Source organism: Passer domesticus, chromosome 2, assembly GCF_036417665.1.
Source record: "Passer domesticus isolate bPasDom1 chromosome 2, bPasDom1.hap1, whole genome shotgun sequence".
Taxonomy (NCBI): domain Eukaryota; kingdom Metazoa; phylum Chordata; class Aves; order Passeriformes; family Passeridae; genus Passer; species Passer domesticus.
Genome location: NC_087475.1, coordinates 30,906,898 through 30,931,096, shown reverse-complemented (window position 1 = coordinate 30,931,096; position 24,199 = coordinate 30,906,898). Strand labels below are relative to the sequence as shown.

General features: G+C 40.2%; 1 protein-coding gene and 1 non-coding gene across 2 annotated transcripts; both read right to left on the bottom strand.

Moving 5' to 3' along the window:
* Positions 1-652: 652 nt before the first annotated feature.
* Positions 653-23,150, bottom strand: RNF149 (ring finger protein 149). Its single transcript, XM_064408073.1, has 8 exons — positions 22,525-23,150; positions 14,973-15,223; positions 12,066-12,134; positions 9,187-9,269; positions 8,581-8,677; positions 5,723-5,918; positions 3,331-5,367; positions 653-1,251 (listed from the first exon to the last, which is right to left on the bottom strand). The coding sequence occupies exons 1-7, from the start codon at positions 22,991-22,993 to the stop codon at positions 5,309-5,311; spliced, it is 1,224 nt and encodes a 407-aa protein (XP_064264143.1). The 5' UTR covers positions 22,994-23,150; the 3' UTR covers positions 653-1,251; positions 3,331-5,308.
* Positions 2,915-3,027, bottom strand: LOC135295680 (small nucleolar RNA SNORD89). The gene has a single exon (XR_010357821.1). It is a non-coding gene; the product is annotated as a small nucleolar RNA SNORD89 (small nucleolar RNA).
* Positions 23,151-24,199: the final 1,049 nt, after the last annotated feature.

The window sequence follows — 24,199 nt, the reverse complement described above, 5'->3', positions numbered from 1 at the left end:
ATGTCTGAGACATATTAATTTCAGAGCCCTGTGGTACTGGGGCAGTGCAGGGTGGCCTTTGTGGGAAGAAGGCTGCCCTGTTCCAGACCCAGCCAGGAGAAGCTGGCACCTCAGACAGGCTCAGTGATAACCCTGGAGTGGTCTATACCTGATGGAGAGGATCCACACTGAAGCTCCTTGGAAGGAGCTCAGGATGGAGCAGGGCAAAAAGGTGAGGAGGGAACAGCAGAGATCACCTGTTACAGGCTCACCCCCCCACCCCATCCTGCCGCCATGGATGGGAGAAGTGTCAGCTTACAGAGGGGTAGTTTTAGTCCTATACTACCCTACTCTCAAACTAATTTATTGCCATTTCAAAGTAATCTTCATGAAGTCACATCTCTTGTTCCTGTGATGGTAATTGGTAGCCATTTCTTATCTTGACCCACAAGTTCTTCAATCAATTTCCCCCTCCTCAGGAAGCAGCCAGCCAAGATTACCCCAGCCCTCCCAGGTATTGGTGACATGGGGAAAGCACCACATGCTGAAAGGGGCTCCCCCACAGCTACCCAGCATAAATTAATCTTGTGTTGTGCTGTGCTAGTGGTCTGTGTTCCTCAGATCCCCTTCCTAAGTGTACCAAAGGAAACAAAACCCTCCACCTTCTCAGACATTGCTTTTTAAAAGGTCTGTATAATTTATTATGGAATTTGAGCTTTTAGCCATTAAATTACAACAACAATGCATAACTTGACATTCTTACAACTGTACATACACAATGGAAAAGACAAGTGCTTAATCCAAACAATGCAACCAAATTAGTTCAAGGTTACAATAAAAGACTGTTGTGAATAGTTTTTGACAGACTGGCAAATTCAAATAATTCTCTGCAGGTATTTGTTTATAGTAGAAGTAAGTGGCTTCAAAGTTTTGGAGTTAAGCTTCAGACTAACAAAATGATGGAAACTTACTCTGCTCTTCTGAATGAAGGATATGCTCATTTAAAAATGCAGTAACATTACCATGTTTCAGATGGTGAAAAGGAGCTTCAGGTCCAATGGAAGTATAATGGACAGTCTCAGGCAATGCACTCTTCACACAAATACATGCAATTATAAAGGCATTCTACTTTAAAAACTTTCTTAAATCAAGTTTTGCAATACAGTAGGATATCTGAGGAGAGATCAGGACCCATACTGAACAAAACCAAAAGCCTTCAGCTTGATTTGTGCACTTTTAATCAATTCCAATTCTCAAATCTTCACATATCACCTGTGAGAGAAAACAAAACATCCCGTAAAGATCAGTTTCAGAGACAGATTACAATTTTTTACAGGCATTCAGTTAAAAAAAAAATTAAGCTGACATATTCCTTTTCAGGAACTGTAATTCACCATGGCCCTATTATAAAACTGCATCCCTTCAACTTACCCAAGGGGACAGTCTTGTTGGACTCTGCCCAACTACAACCAGCTGGTTGTAGAGGAACCTTGCAGGATAGCCAAAAAACCTCAGTGACCATTCCCAAATCAATAGGTAATTAAAAAACAGCTTTGCACACTTGACAAAGGTGTTGCAATTGTGTTTCTCTGTGCCAGTTGCAACCTAAACAGCACCAGAATTCCCAAGAGACCAGCTTTGACAGGAATATACTGGTATGCAATTTATTAAGTCAGCATGGATTAAAGGCATTTCCAGTGCAGGTAAATAATCCTACAACTCTTCCAGTAGACCTCTAAAATCTAGCCCTAATTACTGGCAACAGGACTAACTGCTGGACTACATTCACATGCAATGTTGGGGGTAAGAGGCAGGGGAAAGGACTTACTGCTATCCTATCAAACTTCTCTAGTACATGCCAAGAATCTCCTCCAAGCATTGCTTAGAGCCAAAGAAGAATCCAGTCTAGCAGTCATTAGCAAAAGAAAATCCAGACTTTCCAGTTAAATTGGTACTGCAAGTAATTAAATCATGAACATGCTTTCAGATCTGAAAGTCTATGGCTCATTTTTCCTTGCTATCAAGTCTGAAAGACAGTTTAGACAATTATTTACTACCAAGTTTTTTCTAGTTTGCCATATGTAGACTATTATTAATAAACTAAAATTTCTGAACAAAGAGGGCCTCCAGTTTTTTCCTTAAGACAGGAACTCATTTTGACATGTTCATAGCTCCTTTTGTAAAAAAAAAAAAAAATAAATCACTAAATTTCTCCCTAACAGAAACAGCAGCAGTAGCAAAGCTGTATCAATTAACACAACAGTAACAAAAATTATTCCACAAAAACCAGCATCCCCTAGTCGTGCTAGGGATTCTTCCCAAGTGATTTATTCAGCATTACCATTGAGAGGGTTTTAGGCTTCCTGTGGGTTCTGCAGTTTAGCTTTTTGTAAAATGATACCACAGGAATGCCTCCAATAAGCAGCACTCTGCCCAATTACAGCAAAATCTAACACAGGGACAAAGGTGTCCAAGACAAGTTCCTGCATGTTTTACCTAAACTGTGCAGCTAGGAAAAGTGATGAGGGCAGGGGGAGGCAGCAGGAGCCCACAACACACAGCTGCAGCTCCCATACTAGACAGGACATGGCTGAAGCAGCAGAGGCAGATTATAGCTTCCCCAAATGGAAGGGAGTCAAAAAGCGGTGAGGAGGTGAAAAAAATCACTCATTAGTTCTGACCTTCATACAAGCTTTTGGTAGGTAAAGTGTCAGAGACTAGCAATACCAGTTTGATCCAATTTAGTGGGGATCCAGATCAGCAAAGTCTGTGCACCTGTATTTACCTACAGCAGCCTACACCCATTTACTCAACATAATAGATAAGCTGGAACAGCAGGTCCTATGCTTCTTGTTTTAAGCTCCCTAGATTGTCTTTTTCCTGCCCTGTATTTTTCATCCTACTTCTCTTTTTACTAATGCATGTCAGCTTTTTGACTGAGGTCAGACTGGTGATTCGCTTCGGATGATTTTTGTCATGGTGCTTCCAAAGAGAGCAAACTGCTTGCTGGAGGCACTGCAATTCGGCCTTTTGTCATCACTCCTCAGCAACACAGCTGGCCTCACAAGGCTTATCTATACCAAAGATCAACTATGTGCAAACCTATTTGACTGAAACAACTATTTTTGTGAATGACTGAAATGAAAGAGATGCAGTGGCAGCATGTGAAACAGACCTCAGGAGTCTTCACACTCAGATATTTTTTAAGTCAGCACACACCAGATTTTATAAGCACACTTTTCAATTTGCAGGTTCCTTAGATTTTCTTCCATCTTTCTGCCAGATCTCAGATTTAATTCTTAAGAAAAGCTTTTGGTTTTATAGGTATTACATAAAAGCTCAAGCACTTACCACAATTCTCCTCTCCAGAATGAATACTGTGCTGTACGTATCAGCAAGACACAATCCACAGACCGACAACACTTCTCTTGATAACTTCTCTTTTGGTTCCTCCTTGAGCTAGAATTTAAACCCTCTCAACATTTACTACATCAATGTTCAGTTTTGTGTTAAAGAAGAGGGAGAAGACTTAGTTTTTAATATTGAAGAGATAGTTAAAAAGGCAGTTCTGGAAATGTTGATAAGCTTCTTTTGGAGACGTAAGTGTCCCTACACATTGTCTGCTTTAGTTGTGGGTTGTTTACTTATTTGTTCAGTTTTGGAGATGGCTGGTCAGTCATATTCCATTCTCATGTGCTTCTTGTAAGATAAAGGCATCACAAAAACTTGCACCTGCTGGTGACATCAGAACTACAACCTGACAGTTTTCCAGTAAACCTAAAAGTGATACTCCTACAGGGAAGAGGCAGATTTTTTTTAAAGTAGGCATTAACAGGATTTTTTTTAAGGAAATTTAGGGTGAAACATCTGCTCTGCAAAGTAGAAGTTCAGATTATATTTTTCCCTCTGTCATTTCTGGAACATTCATCTTAAAAATTAAAGAAAAAAAAAGTTATTGCTTCTATTGAAGCTCAATGTAAGTTAGAAAAAGAATTGCATATTTTCTTAAAAACATTCCAAATATACATTTTAAAAACAAAATACACTCTAAAACAAATGTCTAGTGAAAGACACTGTTTTAAGCAATCTGTAGCAACAGCTTTACAAAAGAAAATTGAGGAATGTAGCGTATTATTTATAACATGACAATGCTAAAATCCTAAACAATTCACTTAATACCCTTAAGTAGTGTTTTAAATATACATATTTCTTTACAAAACAGTTTAGCAATTCCTTATACCACTTACAGTATATAAATATTTGAATAAGAGGTCATAATGGGAGATGCCAGGGTTTATATGTACTCTCAGATGCTTCAGATTTCTTAAGTGTTTTACTATAAGGCACAGTACTGCTAATCTAAAAGAAAGGAATAAAAGCTAATGGCAAACCCAGTCAAAACTCCTAAGGTGGAATATCCAGGAGAATTCCAGCATCTCTATGCAAAGGAAAAGAAAAAGCAAAACAAACCCAAACTTTGTATTTCTTAAGGAATGGTTTCAATTTGTACAAGTGGGAACAGGAGCAAGAAGAAATTATGTAAATTCTTATAAATAGACTAATAAATATACTTTAGCCATAATTAGCCCTTTACCTCTGTTTTAAGATTGAAAGAGGTAACCAGTGTGCATATACTAAATGTCTACATGCTCAGCACGTGAAGACCACCTAGCACAACTTATTACTGCCAAATTCAGTATAGAAAGCTAGAAGGATGGAGGAGGTTTCCTTTTCTCAACATCCATGCTGAGTAGAACACATTACAAGATAGAATATGTATTTGTTACATGTTGCAAACAGCAATTTTTCCATCACAAGAAAAGGATAATGCAACATATATCCATTAAGTTATTTGATTCCTTCAAGGTTAATGTCTTTTCTGAGAATATTGATCTCCAATTACAACAATTCAGAACTTTTAGAACATTTTAATAGTCATAGCTTGTAAGTGTTCTCCATGTGTACATACTGAATGTAAATAGTGCATCCAAAATATTTAACCGTTACACATTCTACATTATTTTCACTGCCTAGTCTTCATCTTTCTTACAGCCCTCTGGAACACAATGACATTGCAACAATGCTTACAGAAAAAGGGTTATTGCATTTTTTTTTTTTAGGATGAGACATCCAGAGGAGATTTTATAAAATCCTCCTGTGTACAAAATTTTTAGTTATTAGCCCTTTTGGAACACCAGCTAGAAAAGTTTGAAAGGTAAAATAATTTACATTGTTATTTTTTTCTGTTCACTAGACAAAAGTCCATACTAATTAAATAAAAAATAATAGTTCTTCAACAGTCTATTCAAGATATCTTCCATGAAGCAGTTCAGTGGGAATTTCCATTAGATAGATGTTCTCCATGCCGGTTATTACTGCCATCCACATCTAGAAATCAGGAATTAAAAGAAAAATTGTTTGTTGTTTTACCATTTTAATATGTTTTATCTGTTACATCAATCCATACTCCGACAACAATCTTCATACTCATTTATATCTCAGGTTCTTGAGATTCTCTGGGTAATCCTCTTAAGACACTGCTTACATCTTTCTTTCCCCCACGTCCAGTCATTTCCAGCTCAACAGAGTTCCTTGAAAATCTGCTTGTATTTTCTGAAGACCAGTAGTGACACCACTCAGTCCACTCTGCACTGCAGTACTAACTGTTCACACCAGCTAGAGAAGGGCTTCTAATGCAATATCTAGTGCTAAGATTTGTCCAGTGAAACTCTGAATTACTTACCAAGCAATGCTGTGGTTTCCCCTGCATCCTCTTTCAAGCTGGTACACTGCAATACAGACTCATTAGTGGAGGAAGCTGACAATTCGCTTACTTCGTTTCTGTCATCATCTTGCAAAGCAATACTCAGACTTCCGACTGAAACGCTGCCACTTATGGATTCAGGTATTGGAACTTCAAGGACATCTTCAGGGTCCCCCTTCAAAATGAAACATATTTAACTGTCACTTTTGTCTACCATCGGACATCAACATTCCTCCGTGTCACCTTTTGTAACCTCACCTTATTGGAAAAAAGACCATTTTTTTAGCTATTACATGTGCACTTCTGGGAATGGTCTTGATATTGTCCATTTTCAAGGTTATTGTCTTACTGCAAGAAAGAAAGCCAACCAAAAGAAAGCCATTTCTCCAAAGCCACCCCAAAGCCAAGGGCAGAAAAAGGAAGAGTCCACCCAGTCAGCCTTTCGGATGGATTACTTCAACACTAGCGACAGCATTGCTGGAGGTTAGGAGCAGGCTCAGCACATACAAAGTCCCACAGAAGAAACCTATTGATTATTTGACTTTGCAGAAGTCTCCAAGTCCTGTTTTTTTCACTGTAGTAGTTGGCCAAGTTGGTTTTTTTTACTAGGATGAACAAACATTTACATCAGAACCAAAGTCTCTCCTCCTCTATCTGCAGCCTAACTTTAAGTCTGTTCCCACAACACAAACACACAGGCTTGTCACTTTGCAGGAATGCAACATCTGTATCACAGGCAAAGGGATCCATTTCACCTATTATATAGCACGAGCTATACAACTCTGAATTAATTTTCAGAATGGATCAAAGTCCTCTACATACAGTTTTGTTTCTACAATTAAACACACTACCTTCATTGCCATAGATATACTGATGATACTAATACATAAGCAAATATATTGCAGTTTAAGTAGCTATTCTTTTTGCTTACTAGCAAGTATTTTTCCCTTCTTCGAGCAACTAGCAAAGGCCCATCTTAAAATTTAAGAAATTCTAGGCTGATTCTTTCTTTAGTATCAAATCAGCATAACTTAAAACATACTGAATTTTAATGAGCTATAGACATTCCACAATTGAATATAATCTTTACATTTTTCAGATGGGAGGGAGCATTAATGATTTTGGTTTCCAAAAGTTAAACAGTTAAATACGCACTGAAACTACAAAATTCAGTAATGCTCTACAAAATCAGTCAGACATGCTGAACTACAGTTCTTTCTCATAAAAAATAGCATAATAAAGAAGTGGACCACTGAAGTCAGCTCTTTACAAAAGCCACATTATAAGACTCAGTGCTTTTCTTCTACTTCAAGCCTTTAAATATGTAAAAGCATCTGAAGTATTTGTTGTCCATAACTAAAAACTGAGGCTTGAGCCTCCCTGCAGAAGGTTTAGTATATTTCTGTAAGGCTGCATATTCTTTTCTGCAGGTTCAGAGCGCAGGGCTGAGAGAAGCTGCCTTGCTCTTTGCACTTTTCTTCACATCAGTAAAAAAATTCAGGCAATCACTCCACAGACTGGATTAGGCAACCTGGATCAAACTGAAAACTAAGCTAGAAAAAAAATTCCTGAATGGTTTCCCACATTAGCTTCAGTGAGACTTGAACGATTGATGCAAACACAGAGCCCATTTTCCTCATTTCATTAGTAAAATGAACTGGGTTTGTCTATTTAACATAATCCCATTCAATCTGCTTTCCAAAAATCATTTTAGCTGAAAAGCAGAGGAGTTATTACTGTTCCTGGTTGGGCTTAGTACCAGTAGCCTCTGCAACAGCAAAAATTCAGGGAATATAATTATTCTGAAGGTTCCAGTATTTCAGTTTCCAGCTTGTATTCCAAAAGATAAGTCCTTCTGCATATAACACAAGATACATCTACCCCAAGAACTGAATGTGAGCAGAAACCAAGCTGCTAATGTAGCAATCTTAAAGTAGCAATAGCTATTCCACATGACAACGAGATTGCAACTCCCAGGTAAAGTCTGACTTAATACACAGAAGCACCAAAATCTGGTATACACATATTACATAGCAAGAGTATTGTCTCCTTTAACAAAACAATACAGTAGTTCCTAACGCTCTTCCACAGACCTGGTAAATCTCTGCAATGAAGTAAGAGAAAAGGTGGTCAAAACACAGACCTAGTGTATGAAAGGAAAGGCCCTGAAACCAAAAAACCAGCTCTATTTTCTAGAGATCTCTGTAGATCAGTAGGAGATAAGAGAGGTACATTCTTGCCTATAGCATTTTAGTGGAACTCAAGACTATTTACCAACAGTGACTGAGTAACCTACCGCATGTGTCTTCATCTCTCTTTTCTGGTGCTGTCAGAAAGAAATGAGAGCACATCATTTTCTCTACTTAACCAATTTCTGGTGAATGTCTTCAGGAAGGTTTTAAGTACCAGCTCATTTACAGGGATAAATCATGGGACATATGTGGAAGTACACATACACTCTATGTAGAAAAACTGTCATTTCTTCCTCTGAATCACAGTTCTCAACAACATCAAATATAAGTTCTAGATTTATTTAATTTAGTTACATTTTTGCAGCCTGAGCAAACAGTCTCACCTCCAATTCAAATTCCTTAATATCATCAGCTGAAGATAGAAAAAACAGGTTATCCAAGAAGATTCATAAACTGCTTGATATATTTAAGTTCTTACCCATACAACTCCCTTATTTTTCTAGTTCTCATTCAATTACTCTTTGCATCTTTTCCCATCTTCTCAAGTCTTGTCAATAACAGCTGCTCTCATTCTAAACAGTTACATGAAGTCTTGCCTCCTAGACTGTACTTCTACTTTGAAGATTAAAGTAGTGTGCAACATACCCAGTATCCCAGAGCTTTGATAACATCTAGTTTACACATTGGACAAGTTCGGTGGTCCAAAAGCCAAGGATCAATGCATGTTCTATGGAAAATGTGCCTAAAGAAAAGAAATGCTCTTTAGAACTCATCATGAAAGCCACATATCCCTCCTTCAAACAGTGTGCAACACAGAAAAAAAAAACCCTTTAATTTTTTTTTTAAATTAAATTTAAAAATTTAAAATTAAACCGTTCCTTTATAATCTTGACTATTAGCTGCTGCTCAATTTACTAGTACAGACATGGTTCTGGAAACCTTCTGGTTCATGCCACCTTTCTGAAGAGGAGATGCTAATAACCACAAAGACACCACACAGTTATCAGTTCAACAGTGTACAGTTCTAATTTAACCAAGCTCTACTTTACCCCTACAGTTGTCCCACTTGCTCCCTTGCCCCCACATACATATGAAGTGTTACGTGGTCTCTCAGTGCCCTTCAACATTTAACAGGCCATACAAATTGCAGCTTCAGCTCTGCCACCAGAGGGTCAGAAGAATTTATAGGAAATTTATCCCATTTCTTCAGAAAAACATGCTAAAGAGTAAAGAATAACTATGACAACTTACTTGCATGGCAGAATTCGGACAGTGTCCTTCAGTTTGTAGTTCTCAATACACACAGCACAGTTTTCCACATCAACATCTAAACCCTAAATATGACAACACATTTAAGTGTATTACATTCACACTTCATTACAGACCAAGCTTTGTGTAATAGCTAGCTTCAAAGAATGCAAAATATATTAAATGGTATAGCAAATTTTAAAAAATCTACCTCATTTGAGATTCTATCAAGAGGTAATTTGATCAAGTTATCAAATCCTAAAAGCAGCCAAACACAGATTTTCTAATTTAAATAACTATACATGGCACCCTAAGTAATTCATTAAGTCTCACACATTGGCTTTGTTCATATTTGTGAATGTTTCAGTTGAAGGAGCTATAAGATGAAAACACTTTAAGAGATCAGCACAAATGAGAAGTGTGCAAACTAATTCTGAACGAATGGTCCCAAAGATTGCCAAGAGCAGGAAGAGATTTTTGGGGTTGAATACTGCAAATCTCTTCTTCACCTTTTTCTTCCTTCTACCACATCCTAGCAAATATTCCTTCATAGCCAGAAGAGAATACAAGTATGCAATTTGGGTTTAAAACCTGTCTCCAAGTTCACACTACACAGAACATAATTTCCCCACTTCTACTTTTATCTAAGGGTTAAATATCTTTTCTAACAGGTCTTACTGTCTTCTGGAAACCATGCTTAGAGTTGGAGTGTAAATATGATGGATAGCTCCAAATACGAGAAAAAGAATCCAACTTTAATTGGGCTGCATAAATTCTAAGTACTAGAAGAACAGACAGTGGGAAAATTCCTCTGCTTTCATCCCAAAAAATTAGTATTTTTTATTTACAATTTACTAAAGCACTTCAGTTTCAATACAAACATTTAAACTAATTAGGTCTGCAATGAAACTTTTAAGTTCAAGGCCAATATTTCCGTCCTTTGCATGCTATAAATTAACACAATTAATGCCTTAAATTCCCAAGTAAATCACATTAAGACTGGTTTTTTTTATGTAAGCAAAGTGAAGTGCTTATTCTATAACAAATTATTTTTTATTCTGTACAAGAGGCAAAATCCAAGCACACCATATGTAGCACATACTCAAATGTCCATTTTACAATAATCCCATAAGCTTCTCAGGAAAAAGCTACATGATAGTAAATACACTTTTAATATATGACCTATTTTTAGTTAAATATCTCAACCTCAAGTGGGGATAATGAAAGACTGTATTGCATCACAACAAAAGAAACAGACTTTTTTTTCCTTTAAATATTTTCTTTCAGCCATTTAAAATGTACATTAACAGTAGACAGGACAAATGTCCAGACAAATTTATATTAGTTCATAAAAACCCCTGCATCAGTAACTTACATAAATTTGCTGATAGCAGGTTGATTCAAATCACATTAATGAGCTCTACCACGCACAAAAGCTCTATTTTAACAGAGAGATTCTAACCTTATCTCATTCTACTCTTCTTAATGAACATGGCACTCAGAGGAATAATCAGCATACTGTATAACAACAAATTCTCCCATTTTATTTACTTTAATCAAGGGTCTATTTATTGGAAGGAACTCCCTGTATACTGCAAAAATCACACAATACAAGTCCTGTTTGGAGGATTTTACTGAACATCAACTTTAAAAGTGGTTAACTTCTTCCATGTGGTTTTTAACACAGGTTTCATCATGACCCTTCTATGTCTCTTTCTTCCTACACTGACATTATGCTTTGATAGTGCTTTACAGAGGCTTGGGTTCACTTCTGTCTTTCTTGACCTCTAATGTCACCATTGTATGAATTGAAGTATGAATATCCCTCTGTTCACAGCATGAAATATATGCTAAACTCCATCAAAAAATAATCTAAATAAAAGTAAGAAATACTTGTAATACACTATTTAAGCATGTTGAAAGCATAGAAGGAAAAGGCAAGGAAGTTCAAACACACTTTTGGGACATTTTAAGTTTCAAAACCGATTTACTAAATGAAGGACATATTCTCTGTAGCACATGACCAGCTTCTGCTGGACTACTGCCTTTAAAGTTTTTACATATCAATGTCCTTTCTCACTTTGATTTTATTCATAGACTTAAAAATAACCTAATCCTTGTTTTTCATCTCCAAGTAAATCAGTCCTTAAATAAAAACTCATCAATAAGACAAGGGTTGAGGGGAAAAAAACTCCTATGTAGCAGCAGAAATCTAGTCAGAAGCTAATTTTGCATCTAGGATCAGCACTCCTGAAACTCCAACTAAAATATTTTCTTTCAAAATGTTGGCTTTTTCTACTTCAGTTATTCTAATACAGCTGAGTTTAGGCCGTAGGCTGTCAAAGCCAACTTCCTGAAAGCTGCTTTAATTTTTAGATTAGCTTTATTTCATAACATAGAAATGTATTTTAAAAAATGTATACTTCAGGTTAAGCCTACCTGAAGGCTTAATATATTATATGTCAAAAGATGAAACAAGTGCTTTATTTTTAAAAGCTTTTTATATTTTTAAGGTCTTCTGATCAATAAGATGATAAATGTTCTTTTAAGAAAACAGATTACATCAGCTGTAAGAACTGTACGGAAGTATTTTGCAATCCACTTGTTGATGTTTTCAACTGCTGAAAAGATAACAATGTTTCCTCATCTCTATAGTACCAGTCCCCTATACATTCTGTATAACCAGATATTATTTGCAACAAAGTAGCCTTAATTTCATGAGTAGTTCAGACTTGACTCCTTAATTTTGAATTCTGCCTTTTAAGCCTAGACCCTGACATAAACCTAGAATTGTATGCCACACTGCAATTTTAGTTTAAATTCTTTGAAAACATTACAACCATTTTTAAAACTTACAGCAATAACCAGAGACATTGAATTACCTTTTCTCCACGTTTCACTGTATGCAGCTGAAGCTGGCTGATGGCTCTCTTGGTTTCTTTCCTATGTCCCTTGAAATGAGATTTTTAAGTGTTAGTATAGACAGTAGTTTCAGGAATTACATTTCCAAGTTTTTTAATACTTTCCACGTGGATTACTGAGTCTTCTAAACGTGTCTAAAAAATTAAATTGCTCTCTGGGCAATGAATTAGTTTATAAAATATTTCCAGGCAGCAGATGTTCAGTAAGTTGTGCTCCTGAGGCTCTGTAAGTGCCCTGCTCCACGAGCAGCCCCAGCCGAGCACCGGCAGCTGCAGCCCCGCACCCTGACTGCCGGCATGAGGGCCCTTCCCACACAGGAAAGCTGAAACCCGTGTAGGCTTGGAGGCAAGCAGAGCTGTAACAACAGCCATATAACCAGACCTTCCAGTTCAGCAAGCCCATGAGCAAGCACACCGTAGGTTTTACACCAGCCTGGGAGAAGGTGGAATCCTGCCAGGCAGCCTACAGCTGACCACCAGGTCAAAAGGCTGCTTGTAGCTATTAATACTTCCCCTCAGTCAAACACTGTCTCCTGCACTGGACAAAGCTTTGCACTGAAAGGACACATTATGCAAAGGAGATGACAAGAAAGGCTTTACAGACATGATGCACCATACTGGACTACTATGCAGTATAATTATGCTTAGAGGGGAAGCAAGAAAAGAAAGCAGTACTGTAGTCCAAGACAAAGTGCCAGCTACTGCAAGGAACTGAGAAACTAAACACTCCCAGTTGACAGATGCTGACCTGTCTAGCAGCAACCCACAATAAAGAAATATCATAGAGGAATAAAAAAACCCCAAACCCATAATGGCAGCCTTTCTCTGTGAGAATTATGCTGACATATATAATTTTACAAATGTATAGTACTGAAAATTGTGATTTTTTAAATTTTTATGGTGTTAAAGATAAGTAGTCTGAAAGGTCTCCCAGAAATGGACAAAACCAACAGCAGAAGCCTATTCCACCTTCTCAGGGTTTTCTGCACAGTCCTCTTCAGTAGCAAGGAGATCTTCTGTAATTTTACTGCTAAACTAATATTAGACTAAATCTTAAGATACCCATCTTCACTTAGCAGTTACACTCCAGCTTGCTTTAAACTTAAAGCATAACATATTTAACTCACAAGTTTTAGTTTTAATTGAATTAAAATTCTGTAAGCCAAGCAAAACAAGATTTGGATTAGAAATCGGCTTTTTGTTTCCAAAATTCCTTTAAGACTCTTAATAATACATCTCTACTAACATCATCAAAACATTTTCCAACTTTGCATCATTTTTATTTTCAATGGCTATTTTAGAAGAGAAAGTATTGAGAAAAGGGCATAACCTTCTAATGCTAGACAGTTTCAGTTATTTAAGAGGCATTCAGATGACAAGCACTGGCAAAATCTACTGGCATTTGGATGACAATAGCAAAATCCTATTAAGAGTCTGTGGCACAAGTTTCTTAGAAACATCACATTCACATCCTTAAAACTAAAGTACATGATACAATGCTTCATAAAGCATGTGAACTTTCCTCTGTGTGAGTTTTATATTTAGAAGGCAACAGGAAGAAGCAACTTTCTTCACCAAACAACTGTTACAACACAGAAACACATCCCTTTTCCTATAAATGCTTCACAGAAATTATGTATCCTCAGAAAGTAAATGCTAAGATTTAAAGCTTATTAAAAAAGACTCTAGGAAATCAAAACTTCAGGGAAACCACAAGGTTAACCAATACAGAAGTCCTGTGTGTTATCCTCAGTTATTGAAAAGAGAAATTAAGTATTTTCCTAGAAGAGTCATTGAAGTCCTAAACAGAGTTCAGACTTCTGAAAGCAAACAAAAACCCCGTCCTCCCTCCTGCAAAGCTAGCATCTACATCATCAAGGAAAAGGTAGGAGAAGTCCACATGCTAAGCACTAATTGAAGCAGCATTTTTTCCTGAACTGAGAATTAAAAAAATAATAAAAAAAAAGAACCTGCAAATGGTAGAGCTGCTGATGATTATGGAAGTAACCTAACCTACCTGCAGCAGCTGAAAAGCAGAGGTAAGAGCCATTCTAAGGGATTTTCAAAATTCAGATGGAATCCTTGCATCCTCAACAACTGCATATAAGTTGCTCTCTTGATCACAGGAGTCCAGAGTCCAGCCTAAACTGTTCTATGATGAAGTACTTTCCTCAGGGGGAAAAAAGGAAAGCCAGCCTTTTTTTTCTTTTAAGTACAGAAATGTGAGAAGGGCAAATAAGGAGCAAAATTACTCCTTCCAAATTTCCTCACTACTCTCACTGTTCTCAGTACCTTGAGTAGCCCAAGAGAGCTGAATCTTACCAGACACACACCTTCTACTCTGCTGTAATTCAGTAACTCTACAGTGGAGTAAAGGAATTACAGGTACCAAAAGTAGTTTTCATAAAGCTTTAGAACAAAAAATTCCACCCTGAAGAACTTGTAGGTTTTATGAGAAAATTTAAAAGAAACCAACTTACCATGGTCTCTTTCCATTAAAAAAGTCTGGTTAGTGAAGTTAGTACTTTCAGAATGAAAACTACTGAAGAATGAAAATAACTTTTCATGTCAAAAGGAAGGAAGTTCAGTTAGGTGACAGATCACATAAGAAGCTGTTGTTGACAAGTGGCTAAATGTATTTCTCATTACTTCATATGAGCATCTAATAATTATAAGTAGTCAAACTTGTGATGCCAATTAGCATAGTGCTTATTAGCCTCACTGACTGCTGCCGAGCAGCACTCACAGTTAGCAAAATAGGAAGAAGGCACAGATCTTCAAGAATGCCCCAATAAATAATCAAAGTTAAGCAACTGATTTGACAGGAGAAGGAGGTCAATACTCTTAAGTGCCATTAGCTCCATTTACCTGGTTTCCAAACTGTGATCCCGTATAGAGGAAACGCTGTATATAGTAAAATATGAGCCAAGCAAGTGATATAATCATCATGGTGATGAAGGCGATGGCTACAAACACAACTGATTGACCACTAATGTATTCTTGCACGTGTCGTGTGCCAACAACAATACTCATTGTTACTGGAATCCCTCTTCGTACTGGCTCCAATATCTCTATTCCTTTTGGATAGCCAACCATTATCACCACTGTATTTCCTGTTCCTGTTGGAAGGAATAAAAAAAGAAAAAAAGTCAGTAGTCACAGTAAAAGTGTAGGCATTCTTGCTTGAGGGTAATTTGGCCTCTTCAGTTGAGATCAGCAAGAAAAGTTATAGGAAAGCCTCCAGTGCTTTTTTTTTCAGGCATAGCAGAATTGATAGAAAATTTACTGGTAAAGAATCCTTTATTTACTTTCAAAAACTCTCAAACACAAGATAAAGCTCAACAGATGCATCTTTGCTGTTCAAGGCCTATAGTCATCATTCTACAGTGAAGTAGAAGTGGAACCATGCAAAAAACCAGACAAGTCACACACAACTCATCTCGGAGCAGTTGAAGTTCTAGCTTGCAGCTCAGGAACAGCTGGTCTTTCATTTGTCAGCGTGGGAATTTTAGTTGCAGATGGAGACAGTATGTGAACATCACAGAGAGACACTTCAATTTAGTTTGAATCTGAATCTTTATCCAAATTACACTGGATATATAAACAAAAAATATTCATATATTTAATAACAAATCGAATAATAAATTATTTTAAACTTTGAAATACTTACAGATTCTTTAATACTAAATATTCAAAATGTAATGAGACTTTGTGACAAGGACTTGTCAAGAAATACTTTGTAACTCTTTTGCGACCAGTGAACAAAAGGATTTTTCTAATGTATTAGATGTCTAGAGCTCTCAATTCATATGAAAGAAACCTAATTTTAAAAAAACCCAAAACCTTTAGGCAACATACTGCCACCCAAACCAGTAAGATACTATCAAGACCAACTAGCAAAATCCAAAGGCCTCTGTGACTAGTGTTTTACTCCATTTTTTTTCTGGAAGAATACCCAGTATTCTCAGAAATATCTAGCCCAAGTATTACAAAACAAACTACAAACAAATGTACCTATTAAAAATGTCACATTTGCACCGTTCTATTATATTTTATTTGAATAGTTCTTACTTTGTGTACCAACACTGCTGCCACCTCAGTAAGTCACAGCTTCAGTTTACTTTGCTCTCTTACCTCTGAGAAAAAGTGAAACTAGTCTTGATTCAGAGAGAAAGGAAGAAAAAGAGAGGCGTTTTCCTAGCTGAAAATCTGAAGCTGTAATGTTACAGCTACCTTTTCTAGATTCACAAAAGACTACCTACCTGCAACAAGACCTCCTCCTGAAGGGTTAAAGCCTTTTTCCCTTCTGGCTGTGTTAGATTCCTTACAGAGAAGCTATGCCAGAAGAAATGGCTTCCTTATTTATAACATCACATTAAATGGGGATTTTCAAAATTCAAAGCTGCATTCTGTCCTCAGCCACCTCTGCCTACTAAGACAAAGAGTTATCTGCCTGAACTATTTAAATTAAATTCCTTTATTTGAGGAAGGAAAAAAGCTGTCAGGCTGTGACAGCTTTTCAATCTGGCCGTTCTGCTATCAAGAATTTTGCAGAAGCTTCACTTGTGTATGTAGAACTCTTCCCTCCATAAGGCATGTAGAGCTTGGTCTGGATGAAAAATAAAAGTTCCAGGCGTTAGCTGAATAAACCTCCCTTCTCAACTTCACCTTAACACAACCATCCTACCTCTGGTCACCTGCTCTAAGAACCACTACACCTATGGTGTCTGCCAGATCCAGACCCAGCAAAAAAAGGATTTTCCTAATAGCATTGCAGTTACACCAACTTGTGCCTTCCCTCAGGCACCCCACTCTGCTCACCAGCAACACCCACCCCATCTACATTGCCTTGCTTGGTGGGTGTGCTTGGAGACACAAAGCAGTGAAGCTGAGGACAGACAGACAACAAGTACCCAGGCTCCACTAATCAGTTCTGCTCACCAACAATGTGTTGATCCACACGATACCCCAAGTCCAAGCATACTACAACTTGGTTAATTAATATTGTTCTTCTCTCTGAAACAGCACAAAAGCACTACCAGAGAGCTTCATGAAACTCAGAGAAGAGTGTGAAACACTCTCTGCTCTCTGACCGTGCACAACTCCACAGGGAGTAAGCAAGAAATAAAACATATAAAAGTGGGAATTTATCTTTCATTGCTAAGAACTGCTATCCCTACACCCAAATCAAGAAATTAGGTCCTATGTCCTTCATCAATTGTAAGAGTTACAAATAACAGGAGGGGTGCCCAAGGATGGCCAGGGAATGGTACAAATATGTTGGAAAGATTTATGTGGTTTCATCCAAGCTTAAGGAAGGAAAAGGAAGTTTCAAGATTAGAGGCAGCCTGGATTTTTAATCAGTAAATTTCCACCTCAGTCCTGAAACCTTAAATCAATTTAATCCTGCTATCTGATTCTCTGCACTGTTTCTAATGATGAAGTATTTAAAAACCCCCACAACAATAAGTATTGTCCTTCTCTGCTTTGTCACCAGAATGCCCAACTATCAGACAGTTACTTCCCTGAAATGAAAGTCAGGCTACTTTTGCACAATGGCTGCTAGACAGTGTGACACCTTCCACTTTTAGAATTAACATAAGCATACCATACATTTTTAAATAAATACCCATTAAAAGCTTTTAACTGTTTTAAAGATTTGGTGATGAACCTGCCATAAAAAAATACACGCAACTAAACACAGAGGCCTTGAAGGTCATGAGACAGAAGGGGAAGAAGAGAAGAATAATTGCAATCCATGATTACAAAAGGAACAAGAGCAGTCTCAGAGAAGCAGTTGCCCTGAGCAGCCTGTTACACTAAGGGTTTTAACTCATTCCTTGCTAATTTTAGCCTGCTGTTCTGAAACTCATTATTCAAAGACTGAAATGATGGTGAGTCATTCCATCAACTTCTTCAACTGCCACACAACTCAGACACCTCAAATCACATTTATAAAGAAAACTTCAAGTGTCACATATATGCATCTACTGAAATCATGTTGTATTGGCTTTGCCTTCCTATAACCTTCTGGTTTTACAATATATAATCACATTTTTACTTTGCTAGAATAAACAACTTTTTTTAGATTTGATTGATGCTTCAGTAAAATTGTGTCCACTTAAAATTTGGTCTGTGCTTTTTAACATTATCAGGGCTGGCAGATCCTTAGGATACTTGCAAAAAAAGGCAAATTTGGAACTCTGAAGATGAAGGTATGTTTCCTGCCAGTGCAGACAGTTTTACTGCTACCACTCCCAATATTTTCCTGCAAAAGGAAACCAGCACTCTACTGATGAGGAAGAGTAGGACAGGTACAGATCTTGATTGCAGGCACACCAAACTACATTTATTTCCATTCACGCAAAGAGATTAAGAAGATATTTTTCTGTCATCCGGAAACTGATCACAGACACACCCTACTTCTTGTCCTCCTGAGAAATGTCAGACAGCTCCCAGAGTTCCACCATCTTAGTAAAAATGTCTAAGGTCAGTCCACTGGTTTATTTAAGCATAGGCACCCTACTAATACTGCCACAACTAACACCAAATATTCTTTTTAGCTCCTGTTCCAAACAAATGCTAACAGTACACTAACAATCCCATAACAAGCTTTGTCTTAACCCCAAACACATCTCACCTAATCCCTGGTGCATGTTATATTTTCACCTGCCTCGAGGAGGATATATAACCGCTGGTACACATACTCTTTCCACCTGAGTGCCAAAGCATATGCACTTTTATAGATAAGACAGATATAAGCAGTTACTCCTGCTTCTTCAGAACAGCATTACTAACTAAACAGCATAGAGTCATGTGTTACTAAAGCTAGCCACTGTCCTTTCAGCAGTTAGAGTACCAGAAACTTTCAGTAGAAAACAGCAGTAATACAGAAATGATGCACTATTTAAGAATCCTGAGTAGTCCTGCAAGCAGTGTAACAAAGAGTCGAACTACATGCCAAAGTAACTCTAACTCTGCTGCTTGGGGATGCCAAGAACTTATAGAATCATGAGCACAAAGTAATTTGCATCTGTTTTGTTCAATATATGTGCATTAAAAAAACATGACAATGGAGGAAAGAACTAGTTAGATGTATGTTGGCAAATCAAAGACCATTTTCATTATGTAGCCAGTCATACACTCAAATTAAGTCCGAAGCTTCCCTTAAATCCACAAACCATGAATTAAAGCCCTAATCCAGACCTACCTCAAACTGTTACAGCCACTGCCTCCCATCCCTGCATTTCAAGCAAAACCGCATTTCATTCCATAGTCTACGATAAAGCAATTTCTGTTCTGATCAGGATCACCAATCCTAGCTTGGGGGGGATACAGAGATGGTTGGGTGCCCAGCATGAAGTGTAACAGGAAAACTATAGAACCAGAAGACCCTGTTTTCTTTCCATTGCAATATACCTTTGCCTTCCCCTAACTTCCTTAGTCTGGTCTCTACAACACTCCACACTTTGCCTCTCCAGATTCCTCTCCAACCCACTCCCAGCTAATATTCAGGTGCAATATTCATCTTGGTTTTGGAAAGCAATTTGAAGCTTCTGTATTGTATTAAGTTCACCATAATCACCAAAAATGAACGGAGTTAGGACTGCCTGCCAAGTCTGTAAAACTGAAGTCTGAATTTCTGTCGTTCAGATTCAGTTAACGAAGTACAACTCCTCAAGTCATTTGGGTAAAATGAGAAGTTTTCAATGGAAAAATCTTCCCAGCCACACATGAAATTGTGTCACTATTACTTTCCTCGAGGAGAGGAGTCATCCAGCATTTTGAACAATGTAATTTGGACAGAGAGCAAAGGCTTGAAATGCAACATATCAGTAGAGTCACATTTGCAGAACCTTCTTTTGGAAGAAGGGGGAGGATTTCAAGGCTACACATTGAAATTCTTGACTCTCTTGTTCCAAAACTTTAGTTAGAATCCCTACTCACTGCACTCATGAAGATTACAAGTGAAAAGTACAGATTATTTGGAACATTTGTCCTTGTTTAAATGCTTTGACACCAGCTATAAGAAATAATTTCTTCACCTAATCAAGAACCTTTCTTTTAACTCAGGGTGAAACATGTCTAAAAACACCAAAAAGACAACCAAAAAAACAGTGCACATGTATCACATACATCCCAGAAAATTCAAAGGCTAGGTTTTCCAGGAGAATGAAGAGATGGCACTGAGATCACAAAAGCTGTCTGTCACCTTCACATAATTTGGGCTGCATCTCTACCAGCCATAACCACTGTTCCATCTCACATCATTTTCAGTGCCACTAATTGCAAACGCATTAAGCGGATTTTACTTATGCATGTAACTCCACTCTTCAGTAACTGCACTGCAGATTTCCCAGAGTATTTATCCTCAGCTCTCCTCCCAGAAGGAAAGCTTGCTTCCTTATGTGCCAGTTCACAAATCCCTCCACAGAAATGAAAATGTAGATCCCGTAAACCATAGCTTTACCTTGAACATTCTTCCCTGCCATCTTCCACAGACCTTTCCATCATCTCCCTTCAAATAGCTTAAGATTTAAAACACTAACAGTACCTCTTCCCTTTATTCCCAAAGTGCACTGAAAGTGTTTAAACATTGGATATCTGAAAGTGTCAACCATGAAACAAGCATTTACGACTACATCACAGCTTGTAATTATATTCCAATATATTATAATCCCATTCAAACAATCATAAGGTCAAACCTGCATTTATGAAGTCAGTATAAATACAAATGTATTATTGTATACGTGCACTATATTAAATCACATGCTCTACATAGGTGGAACTTTCATCAGCAACATTCTGCCAGTTCAAGGAAAAAAAACCCCCAACAAGCAGCAGCCAGAGAGCACCCCTCTTTACACCTCTGGCAGATGTAACTGTACTAGTGAAGTCCAAAACTGAGTATTAAGCCCAAGAAGGTCTTCTGTAGCACAAAGATGAGAGCAGAAAAGAGAATTATTTTTTTTTAATTATAAAATAAGCAAAATGGGAGAAGCAGAAAAAAAATTCAACAATAGAGCAAATAATACTTATGAGATGTTACAATGGGGAATAGAGAAGAATGAGGGAAAAGAATTTTCACTGATTGGCCAATACAGGGTGAAAGCAAAAAAAGAAACTGTTTCAGATGAAAACAGTATTACACAACAAAGTATCTTAATCACCACCTAGGATCAAAACCAAAGGTTCGTTTTATCTAGCATCTCACCTCCACTTCCACAGTGAACTAAGAATATGAAATGGGCCAGGGTGATCTCAAGCAAGCAGCAGGCTAAGAACAATAATCATGATTCCAATCCCCCAGTTGGTGCCATTGGGTATTCCAAGAGGAGAGACTTGTTTTCAAACAGATGAATCACACGTGCAATAGAGCAACAGCTCCCTAGCTGAGATTTTCAGCTCACTACACTAAGAAAATAAGTTTGTTTCCTTTAGAAACACATTATGGCTTTACTTCATCCAAGTCCCTGGTCCTTCCCTTCCTCACAAGCAGGAATGAGAGTCCAGGCACAAATAAACTCATTGTAGCAAAACCACGTGAGGCACACATTTACAGAATTTTTTACTTTGTTTGCCTTGTCTTCCCGTCCTCCTCTGAAGACCTTCCAGTTTCTCAAAAATCTACAAAAGCAAACAGATTTTACTGCCAAGGTTTTTTTTTTTTTTCCACCTCTTTGATTTAAGCACTTAATACTGTCATAACTATAAAAATTCAGCAAGTCTTTTGTGTCATAGCCCAAGCGGGGACTGTGGTGACAAAACATCTGGATTCCTATCTCGGCAAAAAATCACAGAACCTTTCTGCAGGCTACACAGCAGCAGTAGTATGTTGAGACAAGCCAACATCCTTCTCCAGGATTCAGTTTTCCTGATGCATTTGCGAGCGTTTAAGGATTACCTGACGCTTACACCTCTCACTCGCAACAGACCTGCGCAGGAGAGGACGACGAAGCTATTACAACAAAGCCTGTTCTAAAGCTATCTTCAAACAGCTACAGCTGCACCTTCAAAAGCACCCGGAGGCATCTTCGGGGTATCTGGTGCGTTTCCGAAGGCCTGCAGAAAGCGGCCTACCTGTGACCGCTGTAGCAGGGTACCAGGCAAAAAGGTATCCCTAAAGGAAATGCAAGCCTCCCACCCCAGTCCGCCACACGGCTGCCGGTCCCGATGCGGCGGTGCCGCATTTCCTCCCTGACGCCCGGCCCGTAACTCGGGAGACACGAGACGGTCCCGGCTTTTTCCCTAGCGTGCCTTACAGGAAGAAAGAAAACAAAACCCCGGTTTTCTGTACCATTTTCACAGGGATTTCTGCCTCCCTACATCCCCATTCCTCAGCGCGCAGAGCCGCATCACCGATGCGGGCCGGCGCTAGACAAAGCGATGCCCCGACCCCTCGGGAGCGCGGGGAGCTCACCCAGGTGGGACATGGAGACGGTGCTGTTGCCGAATCGGGCCTCGTTGTAGATGACCACGGCGGCCGCCCGCTTCCGCGCCGCGTTGGTCACCTTGTCCTTGAAAGTGCAGCCGCCGCGGGCCACCAGGGCGATCCAGGTCGGTGGGTCGCCCTCGGGGGACCCGCGGCCGCCGGGAGGCAGCGGCACGTCGTAGTCGGTGTCGGCGGCGCAGCCCTCCATGTGGCGGGGCGAGGCGCCGCGCGGAATGCCCACATGGCCCCGAGCGCTCTCCTTGGGCGAGCTGTCCCCGTAGCGGCCGCTCTCCGTGCTGCCGTGCACCGTGCGGTTGCTGAGCGGCTCCACGTAGGCCGTGCTCACCCACGCCGTGTACCACTCCAGCGCCCGGGCGGCCGCGCACGGCGGCGGCGGCGGCACCCCCAGCGCCACCAGCGCCGCCGCCACCAGCGCCAGCCGGGCGCGACGCACCATGGCCCGGCCGCCCCCGCCGCGGACAGGAGAAGCGTGCGCAGGTCGCTCGGCCACCACCGCCGCCGGCGCGCTCTGCCCCGCGGCCGCCCCGCGCCGCGCAGGTACCCGCGGTGCCGCCCGGGGCGGAGCCCGCCCGCCGCGGCTGAGGGCGAGCAGGGGGCCGGGCCGGGCCGCCCCGCCCCGCGGCATGCCGGGAGAGGGGGGGCGGCACGCAAGGTAGGCGGGCGGGGCGAATGGCGGCGCGGGGCTTGAGGGCGCCCCGGCGGCACTGCAGGGTCTGAAAATCAGTTAGGTTGGAAAAGACCTCTGAGGTCATCGAATTGAACCTATGATCGAGCACCACCATGTCAGCCGGACCGTGGCACTCAGTCCCACGTCTGGTCTTTCCTTAAACACTCCTAGACCAGGTGACTCCACCGCTTTCCTGAGCAGCTCACTTCAATGTCTTACACCCTTTCCGTCAAGAAATTCCTCCTGAACCCACCCTGGCGCAGCTTGAGACTGTGTCTTCCTGTACTGTCGCTGGTTGCCTGGGAGAAGAGGCCGATCCCCATCTGGCTACAACCTCCTTTCATGTGGCTGTAGAATGGCAAGGTCTCCCCTGAGCTTCCTTTTCTCCAGGCTAAACAAACCTCGCTCCCTCAGCTGCGTCTCACAGGACCTGTGCTCCGGTCCTTTCACCAGCTCCACTGCCCTTCTCTGGACCAATTCCAGCACCTCCATATCCTTGAACTGAGGGGCCCAGAACTGGACACAGCACTCGGGGTGTGGCCTGGCCAGTGCTGAGTACAGGAGCAGAATTACTTCCCTAGCTAGCCCTGCTGGCCGCTCCATTTGCAATACGCACCAGGATGTCATTGCCCCCGGTCTGCCGGGGCTGTTCAAAGAGCAGAGCTCAGCCCCGGCCTCCCGCACGCAGCTGGTGCCCAGGGGGCTCAACCTGAAGCGCCTCCTGCATGGAGCACCCGCCTTCCCCGGCCACCGAACCCTCGGGGGCTGCTCGGCCTCGGACCCTGCCAAGGGGGCCGGTCCCGAGTCCCTTACACCGGCCCCGGCAGTGACACACGCCTGCCAGGGTAAATGAGTCACCACCGCACCCTGCGGGCACACCTCGCCCTCGTTCGAGGGTGCAGCAGGGCTTCCCGAGGGGTGGAGGGAGGCTGCAGCACCAGAAGCAAGGACACAGGGGAGCAAGAGGTGGCCGGA

What these genes read in the sequence shown, in the direction of transcription:
- RNF149 (XM_064408073.1), bottom strand. Translation starts at nt 22,993, where the DNA reads ATGGTGCGTCGCGCCCGGCTGGCGCTGGTGGCGGCGGCGCTGGTGGCG. An exon ending in CAGTGAAACGTGGAGAAAAG is followed by an intron (nt 9,270 to 12,065) that starts GTAATTCAATGT and finishes TGTCATATTTAG; the next exon opens with GGTTTAGATGTTGATGTGGA. An exon ending in GGAAACCACAGCATTGCTTG is followed by an intron (nt 5,368 to 5,722) that starts GTAAGTAATTCA and finishes CCTGATTTCTAG; the next exon opens with ATGTGGATGGCAGTAATAAC.